The sequence below is a fragment of the Ictalurus furcatus genome, chromosome 11 (genome assembly GCF_023375685.1).
Source record: "Ictalurus furcatus strain D&B chromosome 11, Billie_1.0, whole genome shotgun sequence".
NCBI lineage: Eukaryota > Metazoa > Chordata > Actinopteri > Siluriformes > Ictaluridae > Ictalurus > Ictalurus furcatus.
In genome coordinates, this window is record NC_071265.1 from 10,740,420 (window position 1) to 10,759,347 (window position 18,928).

Sequence of the window (18,928 nt, forward strand, 5' to 3'; positions counted from 1 at the left end):
CAGGGGTGTCCTATCTTATCCGCAAAGGGCCAGAGTGTGGGAAAAGGTTTTTATTCTAATCAAGCTGAAGCCAGTGCAATATATTTTTTCCACTGCAAGGGCTTAGAAAAAATATATTGTGACTTTCATTTATCAGGCAAGAAAATAACTGCTAAATTAAACTATCCCAATTTAAATTTAATGTTAATCAGGTTGTGTGCAATACGCAGTTCCGGTGCTAAAGATACAAGGGGGAGAGGGTACCAATATTTAATGGTGACAGTGCTCAGGCCCCAGCAATCACTGGATGGCTGAAGACCTGATTTCTTTTACACAAAGAAGAATTCAGTGGCTGCCAGAGACCTTGAAGGATGGTGCCTTAAAAGGTAATGTACATTTCCCAATTCAGTTAACCAAACACACTGTTACATTTAACCATATACACTGTTACATTTAACCATACACACTGTTACATTTAAACATACACGCTGTTACATTTAGCCGTGCCGACAGTTACATTTAAACATATACACAGTTACATTTATCCATACACACTGTTACACTTAACCATACGCACTGTTACATTTAACCATACACACTGATACATTTAACCATATACACTGTTACATTTAACCATATACACTGTTACATTTAAACATATACACTGTTACATTTATCCATACACACTGTTACACTTAACCATACACGCTGTTACATTTAACCATACACTGACACATTTAACCATATACACTGTTACATTTAACCATATACACTGTTACATTTAACCATATACACTGTTACATTTAACCATACACGCTGTTACATTTAACCATACACGCTGTTACATTTAGCCGTGCCCACAGTTACATTTAAACATACAGACTGTTACATTAAAACATGTACTCATGTACGTTATGTTTAACCATGCACACAAGTTTTATATTTAATTATTTAATTTAATTATGGATACTACTTCATTAATGAAACCACAGCATATACATACATACAGTATATCAGTTTATGTGTAAAATAATAGAGGAATATTTTGATTATGATGTTTATGTAATTTCTATTCCATTATTCCATTATTCCATTATCTTTACCTTTATCATAAATGGGATCTTAAAGCACATTTCTGATAAGAGAGTTTTGGTTTCATATTTGGCAATCTATGCTTGTTAATCTTGCTTCTTTTTTTTCTGAGTAGGAATTACTTACCAAAAGCTAGACCAGTGCTTCACTGTTCTAATATTAGGGCTTGAAAAGTATTGTGCATAACTTCTCAAAATCTCTTATACTGCAGTGAGCTCACAGACATATTGTGGGTAAACATTTATTACATTACATGGACAAATATACAAAAATAGAAGATTATAATTTTGTTATAGTTTTTCTGTTTATTTCTGATCCTTGGATTATTTTGGTTACACAATCATTATACACCCAGGCATAAAGCATACAGCCTAGAGCAGACAAATATGCAAAAAGCTTCCTTCTTTTCTTGTTTCTGAGCTTGAAATAGCAGCCACGCAAAATGAACATACAGTGTCATAAGGCTGCGTCACTAATTCTTCTTTAGAAAAGAGAGGGTGTGTCTATCATCATAACCACCAATAGATCAACGTCAGCACTTCCATGAAAAACCAGAAAAGTTGGTTTCCTAAGTCACCAAAACTAAATCACAGCTGTCACTGATCATACGTTTGTAAGAGGTATCGACAAGTAGCAGATCTAAAGGAATGTATACCTTTTTATGGTAAGCTGTTTTATTCATTTTTATTAATAGTTCAGAAAAAAATACACTAAGTAGAATTATTTTGCTTTTAGTCTAGAAACTAAATAACAGGAAACATGTCTTAGGACATTCAGGCTGTCTCAAGATTTACCTGAAACTTTTTCCTGATGACATTCCCCTCTATATATTTATCAATACTGCTTACAGGGGTGCAATCCTTAATCATTTAGTATAAATATATCTTAAGATCCTCCCTCACCCTCCACCATGTCCCGTAATTAGACTTGATTGTCTTGTATTTGATACGCTTGTAACCTAGTATGTAGTAATCACCCCAGTATGTAATAGTAATCACCCCAGTATGTGGGTTTTGATGCCTTAAAGAAAGGCATTCCAGTATGTAGTAGTAATCACCCCAGTATGTAGGTTTTGATTCCTTAAAGAAAGTGGATTTCTAATCTAATTTTTCTACATTTTACACCATAATCCTGATACACCTTATAACATGTATAAATATAAATGGTCAATATGCTATGCTATATTCTACTTTTTTCGTCCACTATCTAAAGTGTGAGGCATAGAGAAGGATAATAGCAATATATTAGTGCCAGTTTAACATAGTATTGAAGTCTAAGCTTAAAAAAATAATTGAACCCAGGTTGAACACAACTGTTAAGTTAGACAGAGAACGGAAGCTAAGGTTGATGAAGGACAACCTCTAAAGTGCATCCTCACTGCATTTGAAATAGGTGGGAATGAACATCATAAAGTGATTGAATCTGCTGGATAGTTCCTTGCTAAGTATCTAGTCTGGAGGAGCTCAACTGTCATTGTCTTTGTCCACACTGCAGCATAGATTACTCATTTCCGCTCTTTAACACATGATGCAACACATCAATTAAAGTGTAGGTTTAATAGTTGTAGAGCAAAGAAAATTACAAGGGAAGCAGCTCCTGACCCTACAGCACCAAATGTTTTATAGCTAGGCATGGGTTGCACAAGGATTAGGTTAAAGCCTGAAGCATACATTTTAAAGGATTTATTATATAAATCTTATTTTCTATCTATAGGTTCTATATAATTCTATGTAAAATGTATATAATGTTGCTCTTATTAATCGCTGCCAATACTTAATTTTGTCCATTTTTAGTGAAATTAGCATAGACACTTTCATTTGAGGAACTTTTTCCATTTTCTCAATTAACATAATGTGTATGCTTAAATTTTGGAATTCTAAGCCACTGTCGGTTTGGAGTTTCACATGTTTTCCCCATGTCCAAATGGGTTTCCTCCAGGTTCTCTGGTTTCCTCCCACTGTCCATAAACATGCCAGTATGTGGATTGGCTACTCTAAATTGCCCTTACATGTAAATGTGTGTGTTCATGGTGCCCATTACTGGCTCACACCCAGTGTTTCTGGGATAGGCTCCAGATCCAGTGCAACCCTGAACAGAATAACATAGTTACTGAAGATACTGAATATTACATTGACTATCCTGAAGAATGAATGAATGAAAAAAATTCTCTTTAAAGATGAAAAATGAAAAGGTGAATTCATTCATTCATTCATTCATTCATTCAACATTTATTCATTCATCTTCAGTAACTGCTTTATCCAAGTCAGGATCCTGGTGATTCCGGAGCCACTACTGGGAACACTGGTCATGAGGCGGCAATACACCCTGGAAGGGACACCAGTACACTGCAGGGCACCATGCACACACACATTCACATGCTCAATCACACCTAGGGGAAAATTTAGTGTAGCCAATTCACTTACTGGTATGTTTTTGGAGGTGGGAGGAAACCAGAGAACTCAGAAAAAAACCCCACATAAACAAAGGAAGAACATACAAAACTCCCTATAGACAGCAAACTGAGCTCAGGATCAAAACAGGGATCTTGGAGCTGTGAGGCCACGATGATTAATTAACGATAAGTCGGTGTGTGTTAATGTTAATAGATAATTTTTTATGTAATTCAGTTGAAAATCTTGGAGCTACCCAGTCCCGGGTTTCTACCCTTCTATATTCGGCTAGATTTTAGCATACATGCTCATGTAACACCTAATTCATCACATGAGTTTAATATCTATTATACTAAAGTGGACCTGGGATGTGAAGAGGGACAAATATAATGTTTGAGGCGTATATAACGACAACAGCAATGTACAACCCCAATTCCAAAAAAGTTGGGATGTTGTGTCAAATTTAATTAAAACAGAATCCAGTGATTTGCAAATCTCATAAACCCATATGTTATTCACAACAGAACATAGAAAACATATCTGATGTTTAAACTGAGAAAACGCACCATTTTAAGAAAAAAAATTATTTAAATCATTTTGAATTTGATGGCCGCAAGACGTCTCAAAAAAGTTGGGACGGGTGGGGGGCAACAAAAGGCTGGAAAAGTTGTGTTCTGCTTTTGTTTACATTTTACACAGGGTCCCAACTTTTTAGGAATTGGGGTTGTACAATATTAATACCAGTTTGAGGTTGCATTGAAGTCAAAGTTGTATTTTAAAAAAAGAATTAAACCCAACCTTCAACCCAAGGCAAGATCAACAATCTGTGCATGTATATGGCTGTTTTTTTTTTTTTTAACGAAATCTTTGTTTAATGTAACTGTGTACAATAATTTTCCTCAGCACTTTAATCACCCAGCAGATGGCAGCATTAGTCTTGAATGTAACATGATGCGCATGCGCGGTCAGCTCCAGCGTAGTGACGTGTGTCTGGCCCATTTGTCTGCGCAGTGTGTGCATGTACGCAAACATACACACTCCGGTTCCTGCCTAGCAAGCTTGCTTGAACTCCATGGATATTGTTGAAACCGTGCCCGGTGTGAAAAGCGCCCGTTGACGTTGTTTTGGACGGTGCAATCCCACACGGTCCGACCGCCTGCGTGAGATAATGCCAGTGCACTTCGCTCCATGGGAAGTTAATGTTTAGCTAAAGGACAGGATTGACCAAAAAGCTTCCAAGGTAAAACTGCTGGAGCTGGATTTTTTCCCCTAGCAAGGCTGTGCTGTTGTAGCTCAGAGGGAGGTGCATGGCTGCCTGTTGTTGCACGGAGGAGCTCTTTTATTTTTATTATTATTGTTTTTTATTTTTATTTTAAACTTGCTCTTTAAAGCTGATGCAGCGTCGCTTTGCTTTGCTTCATCCTTAGTTAACGCGTGTTTACATCTCACGTGTTGTGTTTATCCACAGTGTTTTCATGTACTGTCTCTGAACTACCCATTCACTACATTATTATTTAGTGTTGTTGTTTTTTTCCTGCTTTAACACACCCATTTAACCTCATATGTTGTTTTTCCAGGACTTGCTGCATTGAATAAGGTGTGTTAAAGCCGGAAAACACACTAACATGGTGAGGACACAGGGATAATAACAACAGAGCAGGACTGGGGAACGTTATCTAAAGCCTAAAAGAGACTGCTGAAGGTCTTGAAGTAACTTGCTGGTTAGGTTTAATACTTATTTTACTGACTAACTCCACTTAATTCCAGCTTTTGACAATGTAAAGTGTTTTGTGTGTTGCTGTTGCCATACACACATTCGTCCTTGGGGTATACCAATGCAGTGTATACTGTATCTGTCTTATCTGACTGTATGTGGATCTGCTGGTTAGCTCGTCTCTGTCTACATATACGTATTGTGCCTGTTTACTGTCTTCTATACAAACTGTTGGATATCTATATATCTTCTTCACTAACCACTTTACAACCTGGTCAGGTGTATCAAGAGCCTGCCTTAGGAACACTGAGGCAGGCAGAAGTGAGGCAGGAATTCACCCTGAATGAGATACCAGACCATCACAGAACACCGTTCACACACTCATTCACACACACAAGGGCAATTTAGCGGAGCCGGTCCATCAATCAGCATGTTTTTGGGATTTGGGAAGAAAACTCTGAACCTGGGGAGAATTTCGCAAAAAAATCCACACAGACACTAACCTGGGCTCAAGATTAAACCGGGGACTCTGGAACCACCACTTAATGAGGTTTATTATTATTATTTTTTTTAACTTGTAAGCTTGTGTTCTTGAACTTGTAGATTAGAGCAGCTCTCTGAAAACACACTGTTCTCATTAGTCTCTTGAAAGTTAGATGGCGAAGCTGATGGAAAAGTTGATTGGGCTCAGTTCTAGGACTGAAGTAAACCTTGATCCTTTAAATCTGTGGCTCTGAAGGTACGGTCTGGGGATAACCAGGTGTCTGTTCAGCTTTGCCAGGGGCTCTGTGATTTAAATTTTTTTTATTGCAGTGGTTGAAATCACAAGCAGACACTATTATAGTTGTTATTTATTATTGAGTTCTTATACTTCTTAGCCTGCTTGAATGGTCTCTTCAGTTGAAAAACAAGTAAGCCTAAAATATGTGGGGCTCGGTGATGGTGGCTTAGTGGTTAGCACGTTTGCTTCACACCTCCGCGGTTTGGGGTTGCCTCTGCCATGCGTGTGCACAGAGTTTGCATGTTCTCCCTGTGCTTTGGGGGTTTCCTCTAGGTACTGTAGTTTCTTCCAAAATTCCGAAGACATGCATTGTGGTCTGATTGGCATTTCCAAATTGTCTGTAATGTATGAATGTATGTGCGATTGTTCCCTGCGATGGGTACGCACCCCGTCTAGGGCGTCCCCCACCTTGTGCCCCGAGTTTCCGGGGATAGGCTTCAGGCTCCCCCGTGCGACCCTGTGTAGGATAAGCGGTATGGAAGATGGACGGATGGATGGATGTACCGACCGACCTAACGTGTTCTGTTGGTGTGAAAACTCGGGAATAGAATAGAAATAGAGGTGATTTTCCATATCTTGAATCCAAGCTCTGGTGTGATTTTGCAGATCATGTCTGCTTTGAGGGCTCATCCTCTTTAGTGCTGAGTTAATCCCTTGTCAATTTGAGCATTTGTCATCATATAAAGTGTGTGCATAGTGGTTATATGTGGAATAGAGTGGAAACAGACTTGTCTTATTCAGCCAAGCAGGGAAAGAAGAGTTGGCAGAGTTTATACATATTGATCTGTGTGTCTGTCTCTCTGTGTGTGCGTGCGTGCGTGCGTGCGTGTGCGTGCGTGCGTGTGTGTGCGCGCGTGTGTGCGCGCGTGTGTGCGCGCGTGTGTGTTGGAAGTTTGGCTCTGTTGTCTTATGTCTGATGTGTTAGTGGTCTGAAGGAGAGCAGTTGGAGACCACACAGAAGAGTTTGGCTTGTCTGTACTTGTCCAGTCAAATGCCTTTGAGTGTGTGTTTTAAACAAGACCCACTACCAGGCATCTTAAATAGGTAGTGACTGTTTATCAGATTCCTTAATGCGAATACAAGCAGCACCTGGAATCAATTTGTGTCTCTTATCTGTGTGGTTAAAACACGTGTCCATGTGCTCATAATCATTTAATCTCTCTCTCTCACTATTTCTCTCTTATTTCTGTGTATATCGGTGTGAATTTTTTGTCAGTCTCCTTCTCACCCTCTCTCGCTCTTCCGCAATGCAAGTTGAATGTGTGCCTGGCAGGGCGAGCTGATTGAAATTCTCTTGCACACCACCTTGCCATGTGACCATGAAATGCGAAGGCAAATTCATTCATTCATGCCAGATGAGGAAAAGAGCAACAGCGCTTTGTCGGAACAAATTTATAGAAGTGGTGATGTACGTTTCTAAAATTTCAGCACTAGCCAGAGTTATGCACGAATACCATGTAAATCGGTGGTTTTAGTGCCGTTCTGCTGGTTATTGTCCATTGCCAGTCTTGGCTTCCCTTAAAACAAATGCCTTGGCCATTCTCACGTTGTTCATTCCACTGTCCTAGTGCTGTACTTTGCCTTTCATTGGAAAGGGCTTCATATTCACCATGCTCCCTCATTTAGTATTCTGCCAGTGTCTTTGCTTCACTCTTAAACCAATGCAGGGAGACTTGTCTGTGCACCCTGGATTTCTGCTCCATGCTGAGGATTTTGGTTAAGACTCCACTTGTGATGGAGGGCATTCCTGCATCCAGCAGATTTGAACAGAGGACAGTGTTAACAAACGCAGCATGATAGAAGACTCGCTCATTCTGCAACAAAGAGTGCAGCTGCAAATCAGAGCTTTAGTCACACATAATCGTGGCGCAAATGCCATCTGGCCTTGTGGGAAGACCCTTTGTTTTGAATCCAAGCTCTGGAGAAAATGTTTCATTTGCTTGGTTAAGTGTGTGTAGGTGTGTGTGTATGTATGAGCAGGGTGAGGTTAACCTAGTTGAACGAGGATACAACATACAGTGTTGTGGAAGTGTTAGAGGCCCTTGACCATAGGGCAAGGAGAGAAGGCAAGAGAGATGACAGGCTGAGCTGCTCCCTGATTGTACAGAAGGCTGTCCTGCTGTGCATCTGAACTCGGGGAACACATTGCACCTCTGTGCTTTCTGTGATAACCGCAGACAGTTTTTTTTCTGTCAGTTAGCTGGGTTAGACATGGCACATCGAGGCCACGTCGATCAAAGCACCCTATTTCCAGCAAACCTCCTTCATCAAGGTGTCACACGTGTTTTCCGACTGAAATAAATTATTGGCATGAGCAGTGCCGTTTCAGAATGTGAAAATTCACATAATTTAAGTAAGGAATAAAACAAGACAAGGTGTGTTACAGGAAAAATAATCAGTCCCTCCAGGATTTTGTGATCGCAGAAATGAACGCAAAATCGTTCAAACGCCGCAGTATTCGGAGGAGCTTGCAATTTTTCAGAAATTACTGTGCATTTGGGCCAAGATGTGTCATGTGACATTATCACAATGCACATTCAGTCAAAGCCCCCGTCAATTCACGTGTCGAACACAATTTTCACGAAGACATGAAGAGAATTTTCTGCAATTGCAATTTCGCCAATTCATGTAAAAAAAACAAACACAAAAAAAACAACTCCATAAATTGTGAAATCCTGTATGGGACTGAATAATCCACAGTGTGTGAGTGGGATGTGGTCTGAGACAAAGTAGAGTCATTCGCCGTTACCACCCCAAATATATTATTTTCCTATGACCACACGTCCCAGGGCTCGATCGAGTATTTCAGAATTAAGGAACTTCTGATTTCCTGCTGAGTTTTATGCACAACAGTCTGTAGAGTTTAAATAGAAAGGTGTGAAAAACAAAAAACCTTCATTGCGCACTAGTTTTGCTTGCAAAAACGCCTCTGAGCAGTCAGAGGAGGATGGCCAGGTAGATTAGAGCTGACAGGAACGTCACGAAACTCAAAGAACGACTCTTCATATCAGCGGTGATCAGAAAAGCATCTCTGAACGCACAATACATCAAACCTACAACATCAAGTTCCATCCCTCTCAGCCAAGACCAGGCGTCTGATGCTAGAATGTACAGGCAATGCTTCAGGTACTAGAGTGTACTATGCTGATTATGTTTCAGGGAATATTTATAAAGAGCATGAGATATTTTTGGTCAGCATTCTCACAGCACATATTTAACTCTCATTAGAGGCCTGTCAGCTAAATTTATTCATTTGCCAGACATTTTTATCCAAACTGACTTATAAGTGAGCTAGAATGCAATCCAAGAATGTTAAGTGGAGGATTAAAGGGCTTGCTCGAGTGCCTAACGATGACAGACTGGAATTGGGACTTGCATTTTTCCTCTATTGTGCCACTACCCTGTAACACATCCACTGCTAAACTGATATGGCAGATTTGTAACGATGAAAATGCATGTCCTTTAGTAAATCAACCTCCACTGTGTTTTCCTGGCGCAGTGCCAAGTTGTAAGATGAGCCCGGCATCGTATTGATTAATTTAGTTGGTGTCAGATGGCTAAACCTTCCTACTGCAGTGTTATCTCACATATTAGCCTCATTTACTTCAGGGGTGATGGTTTGGACGAACATTACTCTTGAAACATAGATTGTCAAACTTGTATAGTGCAGTTTTTTCTGTGTTCATGTCTGGGAAAGTTCACTAGACTGTTCTTGTGTATATCGATCTGTTGAAAGGTGTATGTTCTGAGGCAGCAGCTTTTCCATTGTCGAGCTTATTTGGACAGCTGGAGCAAAATCCATAACAGCCAGCAGGGGGATTTTTTTTTTATATCAGTGCAACAGCCAAAAAAATATTCCCTAATCACCTGGCATGACTTTGCCCAAATAACCCTGTAGTCTGTTTGTAATCCATCCTGACTGAACATTGGCATAAAAGAAAAATCCCCTGAATGACTTTCATCATTCAGTAATGATGACATTTGTTTCTGAATAAAACATTTTTTCTTTAAATTTCTGTGATAATCATCTCTATGTAAAGAGAGCTATTCAGCAGCGTTTTAGTCCTTCAGTCTGTTCAAATCAGTCACCTCGGCTGCGTCCAAATATCCCTACTCCCCTACTATACAGTAGGCGGAAAGCAGTACGCCGAAAGAGTAGTATGTCCGAATTCTCAGTAATCGTTAAACAGTAGGCGAGAAATACCCGTATGACCTACTGCTTCCGCCTCAATTCTGCAGTGTGGAAGCAATGGACGCTGCACTATCCCATAAGGCAATCTGCACTTATAAAGTTGTAGGTCATATGACAGTGCCAACATGGCGGCTGTAGTATGTCTGGATTGTATTCATACTACACACACATACTGATCAGTACGTACTGTATCTCATCATAGTGTCACAGTATGCGATTTTGGATGCAGCCCATCTCATCTGTACTCTCTACTCAAACAGATCAGGTTCTAAAGCTTCACATTTCGTGCTAATACCGTCATCGATGCTTTTGTGCTCATCATCTCATAGATCACTAACTAGACAAGCGGAGTCTCTGCTGTAACTCGGTGTGACTGTATTGTGTAGTGCATTGCATTACGGACCTTTTGAGTCCATGTAGAGAGAAATTTATACAGATTTCTATAAAGCTGCTGTGTGAAAATGTCCATTGTTAAAAGTGCTATATAAATCAAATCGAATTGAATTGAATCGAGTGTTTGCTGTCTCCCCTGCATCTGCATTGCCTTTCCCATTAATATGACCTTGAACGTTGCTGGAAATCGGTGACCGGGAAGAGAAGCACTTGCTCTTTTGTTTTTCAGAGCTAACAGTGAAACCTGACTTTCTTGATGTTTAATAGGAATGCACTAGCAGTGTCCTCCTGCTAACATCAACGGTAGATGACTGCTGACTTCTCACGGGAATAGTGAACATTCAGCGCTAACTGACAATCTACCACCTACACATCCCAAATATTTTAATATAAACATAGTTAATATGTTTCAGGGTGGAGTTTTCCTTTAAACTTGCTGTGAATGCAGGACTTGTTTATCCTCTTTGAACCTACAGTGTTAGATTGTACTGTGCATTAATGATGGACTTCTTCATGCACACGTCTTTCTCTAAAGTTTCAGTAACCGCAGTGGCTATTGTTTTATTGTCTTGGTCAATGTTTTGCACTCGGCTAAATCGAAATCACTTTATTTCCCTACTACAGCAAAAGCATGCTGTGATTGCTTATCAGAACTGGAAAATATCTCACAATGCCCTTGGCTTTGGAAACAGGGTCAGGCTCAGCGTGTATTTCTAATAACTTCAGCTAGGTTTCCTGTTTTTTCTGTACAGGGCTGGATGTGTCGGTGTGGGTCCCTGCAGAGAAATAAACTGCCTATCTTTAATCACAGGCTTTGTTCATGTGATCATTTGCTGAAGCGCAGTGGCATCTGTCTGTAATTGTGCTTCAGTGTTGCCTTGGTCGCTTACCTGCTGAGTTTCCGACTGTCTCACTCACAGCTAAATGCATCAGCGCCAGGTGGCTTATTACTGTAGCTTCAAACCTCATAATAGTGACCGCTCTGCTCTGTAGGACTGTTCCTCCACCCAGGAGCTCCAGCAGGGACCATGGAAAATTGCAACACACACCTACGTAAGCCCTAAGCAGCCATGCGTTATTAATTAAATTTTTTCTAGAGCTCGACTTTATTTCCCTTTGTACTGGACATCCATCGTCCCAAAGTCAATTGTTTTTTTTTTTTTTTTTAAATTGGTTTTTTGGTTAAATGCCTGAAATAAGGTCTGTGGTTAACACAAGTTCAAGATATGTTCCTATTTTATACTGCGCCATAAAATACATCAGTAATACTCCACTCAGGATTTAAAAAAAAGCTTTTACGTGTCTTGACAAAGACGGTTGCTAACAAGTGGCTAAATGGGACTACGGTGGTTGTCGGGGACATTAAACGTCATCACGCCGAACAGGAAAACTCGTCTACTACAGCCTCGTGTTTTTATTCCCGCTCTTGCAACTTGTAGATTTATCAATTTATAGAACTTTCCAATTGTATTGTTTTTTAAATAAAGATTGAAAGAGTTGTCAGAAGCATGGTGGTGGTTGTTATTTTGACATAACCAAAAGCTGTTTACTCACAATGTAATTTTATCCCGAGAAAATCTGCCGCTTTGTGAATGGGACTGGTGTTACATGCACGTTGGTATCTTCGCCATCTTAAGTGTTCAGTGTAGAGATAGACCCTATCTCCACATTAAGAGAGAGAGTGGCGTACCCTTCTCAACTGTTTGGTCAGCGTTCTAGATTTAACGAATGAGTATGTGTGTTGACGAATCTAAAGCTAATACTTGTATGTACAGTACAACTCATTTAAAGGTAGGAAGTTTCTTTGTTTCTGATGCTGTGAGCATTCACGTTGATTTGACGTCGTTCTGTAAACGCGGAAGGAATTCTGAATCGAGAAGAATACCCCAAGTTGATTTCTGGGTCGCGGTGGCATTTCATGTCATGAAAGACACGGTCCTCATTTACTCTGCTGAGAAAGAAGGTTCACGAAGTTGTGCAAAAATTGTAACAGTGCCATCTATAGCAAATAGTGCAATAAATGTTTTTTTAAATATCCATTCTTTAAATTATTCAAACAAAATACTGACTACGTATACATGCACACCAAATTCTGTTTAAGGTCTATATTTGTGTTGCAGCCATATTCCGAATACGATGTTTATATGCGTACAGGCATCAGAATATTCCTGTATACATGATTGTTGTAAGTATGGCTGAGTTGCCATTCCTTAATAGCTAGCCTACAGCTAAGCATCGGTTCACACCCACAAGTCTCTGCAAACTGAGCATGTGCATATATCTCCTTTCAGTGGATTTTCCGAATAAGGTGTTTACATGCAACAAATTTCCGATTAAAACAGGCATATCCCAGGATGGGAATCAGAATATTATCTTAATCTGGAAATTGGATTGCGGCATTTACATGATTCAATACTAATTTGAATATTAATTCATAAATATCCTTAAAATATCATTAATGTAAAATAATACAATTTCTAAAACGTAATTTTTTAATATTAAATTATTATAAAATTAACTAATTAGTAAATTAATTAATATGGAGGTGCATGCAAAAGTAGTCACTGTTGTTATTTGCACTGTTACCTTTTGGTTCAGTTTGGATAGTATATATATTTTTATTTACTTTGATATTTAATAATCATTTATATATTAATATTTATTTCATTTAAAAAAGTATCGTACTTTTTCAGGTTACAGTCAGTACTATTTATTTTTGTAATCAAGTTCAGCAATATTTTTACTTTAAGTGTTGTTTTCATTCAGTATCAATTTTAAAAACTATCGGTTATCAGTAAAATCCACGATCAGTCGACCTCTAAATCTGCAGTAGTGTTTTCTTGTCCGCCATCCACCATTTTCAACACGCAGTAGTGCAGTATTGAATGGCATATGATGTTGAGTCAGGAGCAACAGTCACTCCAATAACTACATATTTGAAACTGTTGAATAGTTACATGCAAAATAACTTAAATGCATTAATCGAGAGCCATTTTTTAAAAATCAGCTGATGGGATTTCCTTAAATCTAAATGTTTAGGAAATGTTTGTTTTGATAGTCTTAAGTAAGATGAGTAAATGGAATAATAAACGTTCAAGGTTTTTTTGCCTTTGTATAGATAAATTTGAATAGCATCATCTCGGTGAAACAGTGAAGTTCTGACGAGCGTAACTGTTGGCCTTCTCTCAGAAAATCTTAGAACCAATGAAGGAAATGAGAGGAAATGATGCAGCTTCATTTCTCTCCACTGTGTCTGTATGAAACGGATAGTTCCCATAAGAGTGTGTGGTGCCCTTGTTTGTCATGCCAGCCATGTTTTAAGAAGTGCTGAGCTAAGCTTAGTTTCCCCTGTTATGTCCTGTGTTAGTGTTAAAGCCATGTTACAAGATCATTTATACATAATGTTGTCTGTTGGATTATGTAAAGATATATAATACCTATGTGTGCACCTAGTTAAATAATGAAAATGTTTAGACTAGTTCAGCTTGGTATTTTTAATCTGCAATGCCACCATGGATTTATTTATTTATTTTTACACAAATAACCATACTCCTGGTTTATAAAGCATTAAGTGTACTATTGAAGTCCTGCAGCGTGTGTGTGTGTGTGTGTGTGCGCGCGCGCACGCACTTCCAAAACAGCTGTGTAAATGCACTCCAGACTAGCTCTGGCACAGCTGTGGTGTTGAGGCCTTGAGGGTTATAAAGAGGGCAGGAAGACATAAACATTCCCTTTACACTGTGGTACTGATCCAGCATAACTTCTTATTTACTTCACTCTGATTCACATGCATATGTTCCTTTTAACCTAATTGCTTTTGCTGAAGTATTTGCAATTGTACATGTGTCCTCTTCAAAATTTGGGCTTGCTCTGAAATCATCATGAGTCATTTTTCTTCCACCCCACCCACAAAAATGCTAAAACTAAGTATGCATCATGGTAAAATGCTAAAACTGCTGAGTGGTAAACTGCTGATACTGTTCTGTAATCATTAGAGGCATATTGAAGAGTATTTCAAGGAATTAAAATTCTTGTTTTCCCATCATGTTAACTGCATAATCTGCATGGAAATTCAGGAATCTCTCTTCAACCCCGAGTTCAGTGTATGATGTCATGTCGCTTGGCTGCTCACGCCATCAACAGTAAATATAATAATCAGTTCATGACTTTAAAAGTGTTACTGGTACTATTTACTTTCAATAATCAACACAGACATATTAGTTATATTAGCCACTGGTCACCAAACCTCTTCCTTGAGATCTACCTTCCTGCAGGTTTCATCTCCAACTAAAATCTAACACAGCTGTTTTAGTTGATGAAGAACTTCTTAAGGCAATGATTAGATGGTCAGTTGGGCACGATTATGATTGGAGCTAAAGTTTTCAAGAAGGTAGATCTCCAGGAACAGGGTTGGTGACCACTGGTTTGGGGATAACACTGACCATACAGTTCACTGTTTTGAAAACGTTTGACAAAAGTCAGCTGGTGAACAAAACAAAACACTTTCATGGATGCGTTTTTTTTTTTCTTTTTCTTTTTCTTTTCCCATACGTTGTAGCTGAAACATGCCAAGATCAAAAATGACATCATTCCAAATTCAGATGTCCTGAATGTAACATTGATTTCACACTGAAAATGAGTGAAATCAATTTTACCTGGATTTTTTTGGCCAGTTACAACCCACCCACTCTAACATACAACGGCTACCAATCCGGAGGCTGAAGACTGTCGCATGCTTTCTCTGAGACACGTGAAGCACGACAACCACATCTCTTTGAACTGCTGCTCATGCTGTGTCATGGGAACTGGAGGAGGGAACACACTAAGAGGAATGTGCTATCCGCCCATTCCAGTGCCTATGATTGGCAAGCGGTTCTGTGATTCATAAGGGTGAGAGAGTATGCCACCCCTACCTCCCTGACAGCACTCTTGAACTCCCAGCCACAGCTGGCTTTGGAATTGTCATGATTCGCATTTGCGATCTCCGGACAATAGGGCAAACACTTTTGTTGCGCCACTTGGGAGCCAGTAAAATTTTTTTTAATGCTAAAGCAGGGAAAAATCAATACCTCACAAACCTGTTGGATTCTCCTCTATAGCTCAGTCCACATGATTTCAATGGGGTTTAGGTCAGGGGACTGGTATGACCAAATCAAAAGCTTGATTCTGTGGTCATTGAATCATTTTTGTGTTAATTTGGATGTATGATCGTTGTAATGCTGGAAGATGCAACCCTGACTCAGTTGCAACTTCTTGGCAAAGGCAGCCAGAAATCAGGTACTTCATGGATATGCCATATACGCTATTGTGTATTGTGATACTGAATGTATTTTGTCAGTTGGCTGACAACACAGATGAGCTGGTGCCTAAAAAAATTTAACCGTTATATGCAAGTGTTGTATGGGTTTTACATAATGGACGCGGGGAAGACAACGGTTGGCAAGATTGGTACGTTTGAGGAAACAGACAAATTTTTTTAACCACCAAGAAAGCACCCCAAAGAGTGTGCTGAAATCCAGATAACACAGGGAGCACACGTGAACAGCGCTACATCCAGAAACAGCACTGAAGTAAACAAATACGTTTGAAATAGCACTCATTATGAGAAAAACCAGCAGGTGCTGGCGAAACATGACTGAGACCATGGCATTTTACCTGGTCAAGGATATAATACCCATCAAAACAGGGTTTTAAGTGACTTCTTAAAATAGTTGTTCCTCATCATGGCTTCCTGAGTCACAAATATTTTACTAACTAGCTGTACTCTGAAAGAGAAGTGCAATACATACCAAAACAATGAAACATGAATTGTGTTTGTAAAATGTTAAATAAAATGTAAATCAACTCAACTAATGTGTTCAGTATGTGGTTTCTGTTATTCTTTTTCTTTGAGGTTATGTTTCCTTATAGAGCCTTATAGCGCTAGAGCTATAGGGGAATTACTTTTGGTTGCTCTGTTCAGTTACTTGCAAAATAGTCCTAAATACCAACATGAAAATCAAATGTGATTAAGATTGTGAATTGTGAGTCAGCCTGAAAAAAAAAAAAAATCGTGATACGATATATTTTTGCCAGCTCGCCCACCCATAGTTTCTTTTCTGTATTCTGGAGGTGGGATCTAATTTTAGATTAGTAGGTTTAGTGACATGAAAATGCTCCCTTCTTCTGCAGACCTCAAATTGAGATCTTTGGCAATAATTCTGCAGCTAATTATATATAGGTTTGCTAACAAGCAAAAGTGTTGCATTCGATAAAACTATGGAAAACTTAGTCAGCTGCGTGCGGTCAAAGTTTTACAAACGCTGACAATAGCCACGAAAGCTCAGACAAAACTGTATTGTGTGTGTGCTATCATTGAAAACCAGGATTATTTTAGGAGTCTTGCTAATTGCTTAACGCATCTTCCTTTCCTTTACTTCTCCTTCTAACTGTACTTTGCTCTGTCTGTTTTGCTTCCTGTCCATGCCCCACCTCTTGTACTTTTTTTTTTCTCCCTCTCTCTTTCGCTCTCCGTCGTCAGCAGCATGCAGGGAGCGGTAAATCCCACTCTAGAAAAGGGCCATTGTTTCTCGGGATTGAATACTGTCGTCTCATCAGTGGGGTTTTACAACCGCAAAGCTCAGTGTTTGTAGTTTTCACTAGCAGTCCGGAAATGAAAGCTGCTTCACTCTGGATTCGTAGAAGTGCTTTTTGCAAATGAGAAAGTGGCTGTGATCTGAAGAGAGACACTTCCCCTGGGGTTACCGGCATGATGTGTGCTTTAACTGGTAATACACAAGACGTCACACGGGGCTTTCTTCTGCCGGGTTAATTCCAGCTTCAAAGTCACTTCAGCTGCAATGCCAAGGCTGATGGTCGCGCACATCGTCTAATCGACTCAGTCTGTCTCAGGTCGCTCGTTGCGTGTGCACTTTGATCCCAAGTGACACCGTGACAATCAGGTGCCTGTGAAATGGCTCCAACCTCAGCTTAAAGGCAGTAAGATGTTTGATGGGCTGAATAGTCACTGTGTAGGTCCTGGATTGAACATAGCTTGTTGAAAACTCTGTTCAGACCCATTTTATTTTATACGACTCTTTGCTCTTCAGCTTTGATGGAATTACTGTGTAAGAGTGACCTACTGAAGAAGGAGGTGCTCTTTAGGTAAGCATGCAATTCTTTTGTAAGGACTAAAAATAGTTTGGAGAATATGCTGGAGTTTTAAAATTATTATTTTTTAAAATTTATTGCATGTAATAGTTGACAAGTATTTGGGAGCCATTTAGATTGGAGTACAAGAGATGAGCGAATCATTTTCTGTTGCTGGTTTAGCTAAAAGTTCTCTTTTACACTTCTTTACACTTTTATGTCTTCATCAGAGGAAGTCGATATATTTTATATGATGGTTGTTTCCTGAGCCAGTGGCTGAAGGGTACATGTCCAGCTGACTTCCAGCTGTCTTTGTTTTGTAACTTGCTGTGCTTGCTTTTGTGTCAATAGACACAGGGTCCTGATGAAGTCGGCAACTATTCTTGAAGAAGAAATGCCCAGCCCCAAAACATGTATGCTAAATGTTGACTGTGTTTTTCTTTTTATTTTCAACATCACTGTGGGATAACTGATGAGTCTTCGTGGACTAATAATTTATTGTTTTGTTTTTGTATGTATTTATTTATTTATGGCTCTATTTCGTTGTCATTATGCACACATTATATTTACATTTATTCATTTAGCAGACGCTTTTATCCAAAGCGACTTACAAATGTGGAAATACAAGCGAAGCGATATCAAGCGGAGAACAATACAAGTAGTGCTACTATACAAGATTTATAATTGAGTCCTAGAGAAGCAAAGTGCGCAGAGTAGAGGTGTAAGAGCCAGGGTAATTTTTTATTTTATTTTATTTATTTTTTTTTAAATAATGTGATGTTGACATTTTAGGGGCTAGTTAAGTACTCATGGAAGAGGTGGGTCTTTAGCTGTTTTTTGAAGATAGTGACCGATTCTGTGGTCCAGATTGAGGTTGGAAGTTCATTCCACCACTGAGGAACAGTTAGTGTGAAGGTTCTGGAAAGGGGCCTTGAGCCACGATGAGTATGAATTAATAAGCATCGGAATTACTAAGCATTTTTTTTTTGTTAGGTTTTTAAGACCATTGTGCTAGTGTTAAGTAAACAAGTGACTTTCAGAACAATAGTTCAGAAACATTACTGATATTGTAAAGCAGTTATTAAAAATAAGTACATGTAATGGTGCAAAATTATTCAAAGTTACATTCAGTGTTAGATGACATTATCTATCCATAAATATGTGACTGAGTGCATTCATCACCTGACCAGGAAGCGTGTTTAGAACCCAGGAGGACAAAAACCCCTGTAGGCCAGTTCAAACACTGCCATTCAGCAGAA

The 18,928-nt window shown here is 39.2% G+C and overlaps 1 protein-coding gene across 8 annotated transcripts in view; it reads left to right on the forward strand.

Annotated features, from left to right (window-relative positions):
* Positions 1 to 1,647: 1,647 nt before the first annotated feature.
* Positions 1,648 to 18,928, forward strand: part of evi5b (ecotropic viral integration site 5b) — a 67,498-nt gene continuing 50,217 nt past the window's right edge. The window contains exons 1-2 of one of the 8 annotated variants that reach the window (XM_053635805.1): positions 4,296 to 4,701; positions 5,039 to 5,182. Coding sequence is in view for 3 of the 8 variants with exons in the window: in XM_053635800.1 (XP_053491775.1) it covers positions 1,733 to 1,735 (3 nt within the window). In the remaining 5 variants the exon portion in view is untranslated. Of the gene's footprint in view, positions 1,736 to 4,295; positions 5,183 to 16,506; positions 17,685 to 17,713; positions 18,083 to 18,928 lie in introns of those variants that run through there. The other 7 variants (XM_053635799.1, XM_053635802.1, XM_053635800.1 and 4 more) reach the window with 7 other exon arrangements.